Source organism: Heterodontus francisci, chromosome 11 (assembly GCF_036365525.1).
Source record: "Heterodontus francisci isolate sHetFra1 chromosome 11, sHetFra1.hap1, whole genome shotgun sequence".
In the NCBI taxonomy this organism is placed as follows: Eukaryota; Metazoa; Chordata; class Chondrichthyes; order Heterodontiformes; family Heterodontidae; genus Heterodontus; species Heterodontus francisci.
This window is the reverse complement of record NC_090381.1, coordinates 30,699,457-30,713,929: the sequence shown is the minus strand read 5'-3', so window position 1 is coordinate 30,713,929 and position 14,473 is coordinate 30,699,457. Positions and strand designations below refer to the sequence as shown.

The following is a 14,473-nucleotide window of genomic DNA, read 5'->3' as shown; positions in this document are numbered from 1 at the left end:
TTTTGTCTGATCTGACACTTGCTCACATTCCTTCAGAAATCATCTTTAGAATTTACTCCTCACCTAACTGTACCTCCTGCTTTCTGAATTCTCATTCTCTCGTCGTACTGGGTTGGATTATGTTCCTTCACCAGTGGCAGGGCTGTCACTTTCTTGCTCGTCTTGTTGACCCGACAAAGAATGGCCTGAAAATGAAAAAGCAAGCTTCATTTCAGTGGGTATAGGATTACATCCATTTACAACTAATGCTGATTTATTTTTGATAAAACGTATCCACATACTTCACCCCAAGATTGTACACATACTGACCCACGTACATCACACTGAGCCTGTACACACACACACACACACACACACAGCTACGTAGGTCACACTGACATATGTACTTGACACAGAGATTACACAACTGCTTCATATTTGATCAATTTGGTGTAAAATTCTCAAATGAATAATTGAGACCAGGACATATAAGGAAATGTGAAACCCAATGCATTTGTTAGCCATATGTAGACCATCTACCATTCTAGCTTCACACTTCGGTAGCAGCTACTTAATCATAGATATTCATCATTTTAGATTTCCACCCAGGTCAGACGTAAAGAGATCAGTTTCCTTCTTTGTAGGATTGCTGCGGATGCCCACAACCAGGTGGCTCATTGTACAGGTTCCACGTGCTGTAACAGAACTGGAAGTGTTTGATGGGACGATGTTGAGGGACATTTATACTGTACCTAACCAAGGCTGTACTCATCCTGGGAATGTTTGCTGGGACAATACAGAGGGGGATTTACTCTGCAAGCCCTGATCTACAGGCTATTCCAGTTGGTAGTCCTCAGAGCCTGGTCCCTCTGGATCAAACATCAGGCAATTTCAAAGTTACAGTTTTTATGAAAGTCAATAGAGCTGCTCCAGAACACAGAGATCTCTCCTGTCAATGACATCACTGGAGCTGTCTGGAAATCCCACATGGCGATAAGAGGTTTGACACTTCAACATCAGTAAATACTTTCACACTTTATTCAGAAAAGATGTGGCACATTGAACTACTAGGCTTCCCCCGAACTTGACTTCCATATTCATACGAGGACGTGTCTGTCAAAGAAAGATGATCAGTGTCACGAAACTGTATTTTTTTTCTCCTGTTTGAAACAGTGCGCCTTTCAGACTCTGTTAAAAACAGTGTACCTTTAAGACAGAGAGAAGTTTTAGATTTCTGAGAACAGTGTGCCACAGCTGCACTTGTTAGCTAGACAACAGCAGGAATGTGACGAGGTCACATGGTGTATTTTAACTGTGTGGGAAAACCAACTAAAACCAGTTTAGAGAGACACCAGCGAAGCGTGCTTACTGGAGGAAGGAGCTGTCTTATTTCTCTCAGTAGAAATTCTATAATGAGCAACAAGCCAAGTTAATTGCCTAAGGAGGAAAAAACCCTTTGAAGAGACCATTCATATTGCTGGAGGTAGCAAAATTCCTTGTCTTTACTTCCAATCCAAGAAGTCTTTGCTTCAAGATTGAATCCCTCTTGACTGATTGTGTTTTCTGGAATTGGCAGTAAAGTTTCGACTGAGAGACTGTCAGTTTTAAAATCCAAGTGGACCCACTGCTATACTCCTTGTTAAAAGAACTGTTTGACGCCTGCTGCAGCCAAAGTGTTTTGAATGCCTAATGAAGGCCTGTTTCATCAAATCTGCGTGGAGACTTCGAGTGGCATTTGATTTTTTTTTCACTAGAATACCTGGCCCATCAGGAATGTAACCCACAAAGACTTATAACCCAGTTATTTATTTATTCTTAAGAAACAGATAATTTAAGAAAAACACTTTTTAAAAAAAAAAAGTTAACCGTTGACTTTTGAATGTGTGTATGAATGTTAAAATAAGTTATCAGGTCTTTAGACATCGGCTTATCTTACTAGTGTTTAAGATTTAGTTTTAATAAATAGTAAATTTGTTGCTGTCTAAAGATACCTGGTTCGGTCTGTTTTATTCTGGGGTTACTAGAATGTTTAATTTGGCAGTTTTCCAGTCGAGTGGGAAAACTGTAATAATATGCTGCGACCTGAGGAGTGATGGGACTGAATTGACAGTGCATTGCTACCACCTCGGTCGTAACATCAGTGTAAATATCAGCCAGCAGAGCAAACATTGAGAGAGTGGATGCACTATAAAACACGTAAATATAAAATATCCCACGGCAATCAAATCGCTTAACAAAGGAGCTGCTGTTTCACTGCACGTAGCCATAGATATCAGTTATCAGCATGGGTCAGTTAGGTGTCAATGCACTTAAACTATTCCAGCCAGCTTATCTTCAAGCATTCACTATCTTCTATCATGAGCCTTGTTACATGTTGGAAAATAGATAGCTGCAGAGACATTTAACTCTTCATTTAAATCAGAGGTTCAGTCCATGCCTAAAACCCCCCGAGACCTAAAATTCAAGATCTCTGGAACCTACCGATTGTAAAATTAAATGCTGTTTCTTTTTTAAATGCTCTATACATTAGGTGAATGCACTTATTCACACATTATGAGGAAAGACTGCTGTCCCAGTTTTTATTTGTGCACTGCGGATCCACATTAATCCCTTTAGAGGCACACATTTTGCAAAACTTACCAGGCTTGAATGCCTTTCAAGGCACAAGTTCACCTTTTCATTAACACTGTTCCATCTGCTGCAGGAACTCTGCACTCCTACCACCAATGGTACTTTGGCAATGTAAAAGACTGATCAGCTACAATTCATCTATGTTCGGATGAAGTACAGTGCTTCCCAGAGGAATCATCTGTTTCATGCCCACCCCCTTGTGGCTAAATATTGCTTCAGAATGTTTTTCAGGGCAGTACTCAGCTTCACTAACTCTGGATGGATTTTCAGTTCGGAGTACCCTCAGTACATGCTGCATTGGTAAGAGAGGCAGACCACTCAGACAAGCTCTCTCTTCCCTTCCCCCATCTCTCTCTCTCACCTGAGATTACGAAATCCAACTTGATACCATTTGGACAGTTTGTCCATCACATCATGTGGGGGAATCCCAGTTATGACATGTGGAACAGTACGTCTCAGATGATAACTGGCAGCACAGTCAGCATAGTTCACTGTAACGTGATTTCCTGATAAGCTTCAAATTCCAATGACCTCCTGAAGTCAGTACCAGATGCTGGAACTATGGAATTTAACACTCAGAATACACAAGAGTTTTGTAGTCTCTCTGTAACTGCTAACCAGTGAACCTGTAAGCATTGAGCTGAGACAAGTAATGCACAATCATATGTAGCCAACACTTGCGAGCTATAATGAAACATGCAACTTGCATCATGCGTTTTTAACAACATAGGGAAGAATTGTCCCTCTGTTTTACTACTGAAAACAGTGGCTAAAATCAGGCATGGGCTCTCCATTGAGAGCCCTAATGCTGCAAGAAACTACTCTGACAAAAGTTTACAAAGAATATGCTGAAAGGAGAGAACAGACAACATGAGTGTGTGGAACATCTAAAAGTTGCACTGCAGCAACGCACCAAGGCTCCTTCCAAAACCGTGACCTCTACCAACTAGAAGGAAAGGGCAGCAGATGCATGGGAACACCACCATCTGCAAGTTCTCCTCCAAGTCACACACCATCTTGACTTGGAACGATATCGCCGTTCCTTCACTGTTGCTTGGTCAAAATCTTGGAACTCCCTTCCTAACAGCATTGTGGGTATATGTATCCCACATGGACTGCAGCAGTTCAAGAAGGCAGCTCACCACCACCTTCTCAAGGGCAACTAGGGATGGGCAATAAATGCTGTCCTAGCCAGCAACACCCACATCCAATTACCAAATTTAAAAAAGTGGGGAAAAAAAGAGGGATGAAAGGACAGAACATGAAAGTGTAAACAGAGACAAAGGGAGAGAGACTGATCAGCAGTGACAGAAATGGAAAACAGACAAGAGGAAAGAGAGAGAGTATCGAGAGACAGACAGGCTGATCGAGGAGTCGAGAGAATAGACAAAGCCATGGAGGGAAAGAGATCAGAAATAGGGAGAGTGTGAATAAGAGGAATCAGATATAGTGCAAGAGAGAATAGTAGAGATAGAGAAAGAAACAAACAGATAGAGACAAGGAGGGAACAGAAAGAAATGGGCTAAAAGAACAGATAAAAATTGAAAGGGAACCAAGAGATTGAAACAGGAAGAAAGGCAAACAGATAGAGAGAGATAGATAAAATAAAGGGGAAGGAACAGTTAGAGATAGACAGAACTGAGAAAAAAGAGAGAATAGAGTAGACATGGAGAGAAAAAGAAAACAGAAATTGAGACAAGGAGAGAGCAAAGAGATGTAGATGGGGAGAAAAAACAGTGAAGATTTGGAAAGGGGCAGGGAAAGAGTCAAGGAGGAGGGTAAAGGGAAAGAAAAATCAGAGGCAAATTTATGAAGGGAAAGAGGGGAAGTAAGATGGAGGAAGAAACATGGAGAGAAGTAGAGGAGAAAGTAAGAGAGAGAAAGAGTTGGGTAGAAAATGGGGAGTGAGAAAGAAAGACCTAGAGGGATAGAAAGAGAAAGAAAGAGAAAAAAGACAAAGAAAGGCTGAAGAGAAGGTAAGAACAGAAGAACTGTTGCGTATAGATTGTTATGCATTAACAGAGCATGATAAATCAGTGTTAGTGAGCATTTCATACCCTGCTGTCACCAAGGTTTGCAACGTATAAATCCTTGTCCACAAGCAGAACACAGGTGGCAGTGGATCCATCTTTCCAGGCAGGCTTCCTGCAGCAAGAGACACCATACAAGATCAGTTAGCTCACTGACCCGAGTATATGGAGGGTTTTATGCAATAATGTTGCTGCATGATTTGGGACTCTACTTAAACCACTAATCTGCCAATCAGACCAGCACATCACACAAGTGGGTCGTGAGGCATCAAAGGTCTTTGGGCAGTGCCAGGAGGATTCAGAGAAAATCCAAATAAAGCAAGGCACTTCCTACATGCAAATTGTGACGAAGGAGGGAAGAGAGATTCACAAGAGGACAAGTAGTCCTAAGGCTCTCTCCAGCAGACATCAAAAATGTCACAAGCCAGTCGCTTCTCATGTGCGGGCAGGGGCACATTATTGGGAGATCTGAGAGGGGCAGTACAAAATTAATGTTACCTGGCAATGGTGGCTGGGCAGAGAGAATAGTTTAACTGTGGCGCAGTGGTTAGCACCGCAGCCTCACAGCTCCAGCGACCCGGGTTCAGTTCTGGGTACTGCCTGTGCAGAGTTTGCACGTCTCCCTGTGATCGTGTGGGTTTCTGCCGGGTGCTCCGGTTTCCTCCCACAGCCAAAGACTTGCAGGTTGATAGGTAAATTGGCCATTGTAAATTGCCCCGAGTGTAGGTAGGTGGTAGGAGAATGGTGGGGATGTGGTAGGGAATATGGGATTAATGTAGGATTAGTATAAATGGGTAGTTGTTGGTCAGCACAGACTCGGTGGGCCGAAGGGCCTGTTTCAGTGCTGTATCGCTAACGAAAGAAAGTCAACAATCAAACACACAAAAAACTTCTCACAAACCATCCCAACGTGCATGCCTGCAGTACAGTGAGCACCTCAGGTTTTCCAATTCGTCAGCAAATATGTAGATTTTAACACAAGCCTACATCTTCTTTCAGCTACTAGTCCAGCTGACCAATGACACACCATGCCTGATATTTCCAAAACACAGTATTTGCATAAAGAACCCACAGCAGGTTTTAACAGCTGGATACCAGCAAGAAGAACAGGAGAAACAGAAAGAACCCTGAATAAGCAGCCCCTGAATAAACTAAAGTCATTGAATCATAGTACAATGGCCTGTACTACTGCCCCTTTCCTTACAAGCCTTATAAGACAACCCTTTCCCAGTTTTCTCCCTTCTATTTCACAAAAGGTGCTGATTATTGCTAGCTACTGTTCCACCATGGTAGGTCTCCAGAATTAAATTCAATAAGCTGTTGTTTACAGGGTAACCGAGAAAGTTGGGATGGGATTTTAACTACCCTTGCCTGGAGGAAACTGGACGAAGAAGGGTGCAGGGGATTGGTAGTATTTAATGACACAGCCTAAGCAAGTAGGGTCTTCTTTAAATATGTTGATTGGGTTCTAAGGACGTCACTGGGACCATAAGCACCAGACAAAACCACTAGAAAGAGGCCAGGGCCAGAAGATGCCCAGGATTGTAATTATTTTATGTTTTTAAAAAATAGGTTTCCTTGTAGGCCAGGAGAAGCAGGTAATGTCATCTGTAGCTCAGTTTGTAGCACTCTTGCCTCTGAGGTACAAGGTCCTGGTTCAAGTCCCACACCAGGGCTTGAGCACAAAAATTAAGGCCAACACTCCAGTGCAATACTGAGGGAGTACTGCACTGTTGGAGGTGCCGTCTTTCATGAGATGCTTGCTTGGGTGGATGTAAATGATCCCATGGCACTATTTAATGGCGAAGCAGGCTGAATGGCCTACTCCTATGCCATGTTCCTAGTACTCCATCAGGCCCCACAAGGAAATCTGGGTCTCCCCTCCTCCCCAAATGGATTCCCCCTCCCAAAAGCACTTATCTTGTTCTGGCAGCCATTTCCCTTGATCCCCTGTGACAGCTTCCTGACACCTGATTTTATCTGCCAGGCAGCCTCTTTCTGGCCCATTTGGCGAGATGTCAGCAAGCAGCTTGTTAATGAGACCTGGCCATTAAAAACCAGCCGAGCTGCCTGCTGCTCTTCCTGAACAGTCACTGCTGCTCACATTGCTGTGTTCCCACGCAGGAGTTAAAAACTGATCCCCTAGCATTCGCAGACTCTACAGCCACGGGAACCTGTCCTTGCCCAAAGTCTTTAAAAAAAACACACACAAGCACTTCTCAGCGGGGAGCACAGGATGCCAATCAGGAGTGGGGAGCCTTGGCTAATCATTTCTACGCACACCTCCACCCTGCCCAAAACCAAGTGGCAGAAAGTACTAACTAGTGCTCAACTGAGATCAACTAACCTAGTATAGGCAAGGAATTGAACCTGTGATCTTCCAGTCAGTATGGCTTACACTTTGTGACTGGCACAGTCAGTTTAGTGCCAAGAGGTGACAAGGAGAGCAGATGTGGCAGATGAAGCAGCTCACCATGCAACATGGATCAACACTTCTCAGACTGAGGCAAAAGTATATAGTTGGGATTGTATAGAGGGAGCTTTACACATTAGCTATACCAAGGTGTAGATGATCTGGGAGCCACTGGTGGAGTGGTGTGCAGTTAGATATATCCTGTATGTAACTTGTGCTACACCTGACCCAAGATTTCTTTTTGATGGGGCAGCATAGATGGAGCTTTACTCTATATGTAACCTCTGCTGTACTTGATCTGGAAGTGCTTGATGGGACAGTGTAGAGGGAGTCCAGCCACACTTCAGTATGATGAGAACAACAGCTTACTTGTAAAACAACATATTATATGTGTACCTATCTCAGCAAATCAGCTTATGTATTGTGGCAGAGTAATTGAGGGCCCTGACAACAGTGGAACAGAGAGGAGAGAGAGAGAGACAGACAGCAACTGCAAAGAATAGGAGAGGGCAACTGAAGGCAGGGACAAAGAGCTAGGTTTTGAGAAGACTTTTGATGCTGGGGAGAGCTGAAGTAAGTCAGAAGGGTTTATGGAGATAGTTCTGGAGTACATGGCCCTGATGACTGGAGGCTCTGCCACTATTGGTAGTCTTGGTGATAAAGTGGGACACCGAATTGGAAGCTCAACTCAGTTGAATAGAACACCAATGCTGTGTATGTTAAAGTTCTGCTTGCATCAGGAGCTGGAGATCAGAATGGAGTGAAGAGAACAGGGCAGAGCTTCTGGTGATAACTAAGCAGGTTCACTTTACTCTTGCCAGTTGAGCCAAAGGAGTCTGACAGCACAGCAATGGTCGCAGAGTCAGGAGCAGTGGTGGAGGTAAAGCTAAGTGTCATCATGGATAAGAGACAGCATGTACATGAGGAATAGGAGTGTCCAAGGTTGAAACCTTGGCATGTTACAGATGTGCTTGGGTCATTGAAGATGTGCTGGCTACACTGAGAAAGACAGGAATGAACCATTTGAGGGCAGTGCCAAAAGTGTGCATTTGAGGAGGTAGTGATGGCAATAGTTCTGAAAGCAGGAACAAACTCTGAAGACAGCGAGGAATTCACATGGTCAATAAGCACTGAGCCAAAGAAAGGTAGTTGACTTGTCAGGAAGTTGTCTCAGGAGGAGTTTGATGGAGCAGGCAGTTGGTCTCATAGGAGGAAATGAATCTGATGAGTAAAAAATGCATTTGATCCAATTACCATATTAGAGATTGTGTTTGCAGCCAAGAAAAGCAAATGCATGTGTGCCCTCTGTCAGTAATTCTCACCTTTGGGGTATTTGTTTGCCTTCTCTGGCTGAAAACGCGAGATGGCAAGAGAATGGTATGGAGACAGGTGCTTTCAGAACTTGGAGCACAAGTGAAAGCCCTCTACCAAACTACTGAAATTCAATGACCAGCACTGAAAAATTGTACCAAGGATTCAGTTGGTAAACGCAACGCCGAGAGTGGCAATGAACTGCATAGATCAGGAACGTCCCTACATAAAACCCTGGTCTGTGCTGAGTAAAGGAGATGCTATAGTTGCCCTCAACTGTACTTGGACGGGGGAAAAAGAATACTAATATTCTCAATTTCAGACTACTAGTACTCACTGGCTTGATGCCTGTTTGAGAAAGCCCTCGTCTGTTTGCTTGAAGGTCATTAGAAGGCATTTCTTAATGGTCTTCTCCATACTACTCACTTCTCCTGTATAGAGAGTAATTACAAAAAAAACTGATCAGTCTTCACAATATCATCTCACTTGAATGTGGAGGTTCCAAATTCAATCCAGCTTAGGTCTTTCAAGATACCAACTGCAGTAACAAAAACACAGTTATGTACATCCTGCAAATCCTGGATGCATAAACCTCTTCAAGTTTAAATCTCTTCATTGGAATTTAATCCTGGAAACTTGCAGCAGATCAAAGTAGGTGGTCATGCTGGCCTCATACCCCGGAGTCTGATATCTTGGACAGATATCAATGTTGGACTCCTGGCATGATATACGACCATACGAGTTAGGAGCAGAAGTAGGCCATTCGGCCCTTCAAGCCTGCTCCGCCATTCAATAAGATCATGGCTGATCTGTTTGTCTCGAATTCCACACTCCCATCCACCCCTGATAATTTTTGACTCCCTTGTCTAACAAGAGTCTATCTACCTCCGCTTTAAAAATATTCAATAACCCCTCCTCCACCAGTTTAATAGGCAGAGAATTCCAAAGTTGCACAACCCTCTTAGAGAAAAACTTTCTCTGTCCTAAAAAGGCGACCCATAATTTTAAAAGAGTACCCCCTTCTTCTGGACTCAGCCACAAGAGGAAACAGCTTTTCCATATCCACCTTGTCAAGACTGTTCAGGATCTTTATATACTTCAATCAAGTCTCCCCTCACTCCTCTGAAATCCAGTGAAAATAAGCCCAGTCTGTCCAACCTTTCTTCATCAGACAACCTGCTCATTCCAGTATCAATCTAGTAAACCTCCTCTGAACCGCCTCCAATGCATTCACATCCTTCCATAAATAAACAGACCAAAGCTGCGCACAGTATTCGAGATCTATGAAACCTTTTGGTAACATAGTCATAGAGTTCTTCAGCACAGAACAGGCCCTTCGGCCCATCGTGTCTATGCTGACCATCAAGCACCTATCTATTCTAACACAATATAATAAAAGCAAAATACTGCGGATGCTGGAAATCTGAAACAAAAACAAGAAATGCTGGATTCACTCAGCAGGTCTGGCAGCATCTGTGGAAAGAGAAGCAGAGTTAACGTTTCGGGTCAGTGACCCTTCTTCGGAACTGACAAATATTAGAAAAGTCACAGATTATAAACAAGTGAGGTGGGGGTTGGGCAAGAGATAACAAAGGAGAAGGTGCAGATTGGACCAGGCCACATAGCTGACCAAAAGGTCACAGAGCAAAGGCAAACAATATGTTAATGGTGTTTTGAAAGACAAAGCATTAGTACAGATTAGGTGTGAATATACTGAATATAGAACATCAGCAAGTGCAAACCTGAAGAAAAACAACCTGAAAAAAACAGTGGGTAAGCAAACTGAACAAACTAAGATGAAATGAAATAAATGCAAAAAATGTAAAAAGGAAAGCAAAAAAAAGGAAGAAAAAATAACTAAAAATGAAAGTAAAGTGGGGGGCTGTCATGCTCTGAAATTATTGAACTCAATGTTCAGTCCGGCAGGCTGTAGTGTGCCTAATCGGTAGATGAGATGCTGTTCCTCGAGCTTGCGTTGATGTTCACTGGAACACTGCAGCAATCCCAGGACAGAGATGTGAGCATGAGAGCAGGGGGGAGTGTTGAAATGGCAAGCAACCGGAAGCTCAGGGTCCTGCTTGCGGACTGAGCGGAGATGTTCCGCAAAGCGGTCACCCAGTCTGCGCTTGGTCTCCCCAATGTAGAGGAGACCACACTGTGAGCAGCGAATACAGTATACTACATTGAAAGAAGTACAAGTAAATCGCTGCTTCACCTGAAAGGAGTGTTTGGGGCCTGGGATAGTGAGGAGAGAGGAGGTAAATGGGCAGGTATTACACCTCCTGCGATTGCAAGGGAAGGTGCCCTGGGACGGGGACGAGGTGGTGGGGGTAATGGAGGAGTGGACCAGGGTGTCGCGGAGGGAACGATCCCTTCGGAATGCTGACAGGGGAAGGGAGGGGAAGATGCGACTGGTAGTGGCATCACGCTGGAGATGGCGAAAATGGCGGAGGATGATCCTTTGGATATGGAGGCTGGTGGGATGAAAAGTGAGGACAAGGGGAACCCTGTCACGGTTCTGGGAGGGAGGGGAAGGGGTGAGGGTAGAGGTGCGGGGAATGGGTCGGACACGGTTGAGGGCCCTGTCAACCACAGTGGGGGGAAATCCACGGTTGAGGAAAAAGGAGGTCATATCAGAAGCACCGTCATGGAAGGTAGCATCATCAGAGCAGATGCGTCGGAGACGTAGAAACTGGGAGAATGGAATGGAGTCCTTACAGGAGGTAGGGTGTGAAGAAGTGTAGTCGAGGTAGCTGTGGGAGTCAGTGGGCTTATAATGGATATTGGTAGACAACCTATCCCCAGAGATGGAGACAGAGAAGTCGAGGAAGGGAAGGGAAGTGTCAGAGATGGACCATGTAAAGGTGAGAGAAGGGTGGAAATTGGAAGCAAAGTTGATAAAGTTTTCGAGTTCGGGGCGGGAGCAGGAAACGGCACCGATACAGTCATCAATGTACCGGAAAAAGAGTTGGGGGAGGGGGCCTGAGTAGGACTGGAACAAAGAATGCTCGACATATCCCACAAAAAGACAGGCATAACTAGGACCCATGCGGGTACCCATAGCGACACCTTTTACTTGAAGGAAGTGCGTGGAGTTGAAGGAGAAGTTGTTCAATGTGAGAACAAGTTCAGCCAGGCGGAGGAGGGTGGTGGTGGATGGAGACTGGTTGGGCCTCTGTTCCAGGAAGAAGCGGAGAGCCCTCAAACCATCCTGGTGGGGGATGGAGGTGTAGAGCGATTGGACGTCCATTCTAATCCCATTTTCCAGCACTTGGCCCATAGTCATAGCCTTGTATGCTATGGCGTTTCAAGTCTTCATCTAAATACTTCTTAAATGTTGTGAGGGTTCCTGCCTCTACCAGCCCTTCAGGCAGTGTGTTCCAGATTCCAACCACTCTCTGGGTGAAATTTTTTTTCCTCCAATCCCCTCTAAACCTCCTGCCCCATACCTTATCCTTCATTATGGGAGTCCCTCCCCCAATTACTGGTGCTTCCCCCATTTACTGGTGTCCCTCCCCCAATTCTCCTATTTGCTGGTGCCTCCCCCAATTCCCTCATTTACTGGTACCTCCCCCAGTCCCCCATTATACACCCATTTTCTGCTGCCTTCCCCAATCTCAGGTGCTCCCCACACGATAGCCCCACATTTACTGATGCCCTCCCCAATTCCCCCAGATCCCATTTACTGGATCCCACCCCCCAATTCCCCCATTCACTGCTGCCTCCCCCAGATCCCATTTACTATATCCCAACCCCCAATCTCCATTTTTGTTCCTCCCCCAGTCCCCCATTATACACCCATTTCCTGCTGCCTTCCCTAATCTCCCCAATTACAGGTGCTCCCCACACGATAGTCCCACATTTACCGGTGCCCCCCCTATTCCCCCACTTTCTGGTGCGCCCCGCCATGCCCCCTTTTACCCCTGCCTCCCCCATTTACTGCTGCCTCACCAATTCTCCCATTTACCGCTGCCTCCCTGAATTCCCCCATTTACAGCTGCCTCCCCCAATTCCATTTACCGCTGTCTCCCCCAATCCCCCCGCATTTACTGCCGTCTCCCCCAATCCCCCGCATTTACTGCTGTCTCCCCCAATCCCTCCCCATTTACTGCCGTCTCCCCCAATCCCCCCGCATTTACTGCTGCCTAACTTTCCCTTGATTATTTTTAACTATTGAAATTATCTATGCCTCAAAGGTTCTCTGTTCCATCACTGATTGAGCAATACAGCATCTTAACTTCAGATCTTATTTTAAAGTTAATATCAGCGAACATCAAGCAGTGATATAATGTGTGCCGTAGAGATCCTTCTAGCTAGCTCCTCAAAATGAAAATAATAGGTCACAATCCAATGCCTAGCTATTCTGTTGTAGTATAATTTTATATGTACAGTGGGGGGAAGAACACATTAGCCAGAGATACCAATGACTCCTGCCTCATCAGGAAGCATCTTCAGGATTAAACCCCACTCCTGTCCCATCAAAGGAGTATCCTCAGGGCTAATTCCACTCTAAACTGATCAAGGAGTCACCTTTGTGATTAAAACTCACTCTCATATAGACAGTCCTATAAGTGATTGGACACCAGTTCAGCTACTGAGCTTGGAGATTTTGTAGATTGCAGATTAAGTGCCGGAGTTCCCACTTCCTACAGCAGTGTTGTTACCTTTGGGGAAGTTCCTGGTGAGATTGAGGTGAAGGTTCTGTGCTGCATACTTGGATGCTCGTACTCCACCGTGGCCATCGAAAACGGCAAAGTATGACAATCGAGAGCTAAACCAGAGGCAGAAAAGAAAAAAATAGGAATTTTGAGAGAAATGGCAGCTGCATTATTCAGCAAACTGTTCACATCACCTGCAAGATGTTCAGCAAAATTTCATTCTTGGGACGTGAGCAAGGCCAGAATTTATAGCCCACTCTAACTGCCCTGAGCAAACTGGCGTGAAAGACTTCTTCACAGGCAGTTAAGAGCCAACCCGGTGTGGGACTGGAGTCAAAATATAGGTCAGACAGGTAAGGATGGCAGGTTTCCTACCCTAAAGGACAGTGATTGAAACATAAAAGATCCTGAGGGGTCTTGACAGGGTGGATGTGGACAGGATGTTTCCCCTTGTGGGAGAATCTAGAACTAGGGGACACTGTTTAAAAATAAGGGGTCGCCCATTTAAGACAGGGATAAGGAGTAATTTTTTCTCTCAGTGGGTCGTGAGTCTTTGGAATTCTCTTCCTCAAAAGGCGGTGGAAGCAGAGTGTCAGGCAAACCCCCGACCTGCCAAGACTGAGGCACACATTATTTTGCCACATGAACAAGCCCTGACTGGAAGGACATTTGCATAGTACTAGCAATGTTGGAACAATGGGGACCCAGTAGTTGCTTCCCCAATACACAAAAGTGGTCAGACCAGTTTTAGTCACATGATTAACTGGCTGTTGCAGAGAATTTGAACTTCCAACAAAGGATTTGAAGAGACAAAGCCGTGTGCTCACAGAGTAAAGATCTCTCCTGGAACTGAAGCAAGAAGACCTCTCTCCTGCCTGCTTCTATCTCCTTCCCATGAAACTGAATCTTGTGAAAACACTTGAAACTTAAAGAGAGAAAGGTTTCCGACGTGAACAAGGTTTTAAGAAGACTGCTGGGCCCCAACGAAAAGCAAGATGACTTACAAAAGGACTAAACAGTGAGCTCGAAGCACCTTAACAAGATATTGCCTCAAACTGTTCCACCTTATCTTTTCTTCTCTTTTCTGTCCCTATTTGCATGCTAGTGTGGGCGTGACGTATATCCGTAGGCATGAACCGTATTAGAGTTTAAGTTTGAATAAAATTTCATCTTTCTTCTTTAAACCTGAGAAAGCCTGTGTGAATTGGTTTCTTTGTCTTATAATTGGAAAACTGTGAACAAGGATTCACAAAGGGAGAGCTCAAAACAGTGTGTTTAAAACTAAACCCTGTTACAATAAGACCAGGTGAAGATAGTAACAGACCCCTAGACACCTTTCGCACCTGGTCATAACATGAGTCCTTGAATATTTTTAAGGCAGAGGTAGATAGATTCTTGATAAGCAAGGGGGTGGGTGGAAATTATGGGGTAATCAGTTCAGCTATGAACTT

General features: G+C 44.6%; 1 protein-coding gene across 13 annotated transcripts in view; it reads right to left on the bottom strand.

Annotated features, from left to right (window-relative positions):
- Nucleotides 1-14,473, bottom strand: part of ilkap (integrin-linked kinase-associated serine/threonine phosphatase) — a 57,316-nt gene that overhangs the window by 26,156 nt on the left and 16,687 nt on the right. For all 13 annotated transcript variants that reach the window (XM_068041906.1, XM_068041917.1, XM_068041918.1 and 10 more), the window contains 4 exons: nt 13,029-13,135; nt 8,702-8,795; nt 4,668-4,755; nt 64-185 (listed from right to left, as the gene is read on the bottom strand). In XM_068041906.1, the coding sequence (XP_067898007.1) occupies nt 64-185; nt 4,668-4,755; nt 8,702-8,795; nt 13,029-13,135 (411 nt within the window). The remainder of the gene's footprint in view (nt 1-63; nt 186-4,667; nt 4,756-8,701; nt 8,796-13,028; nt 13,136-14,473) is intronic.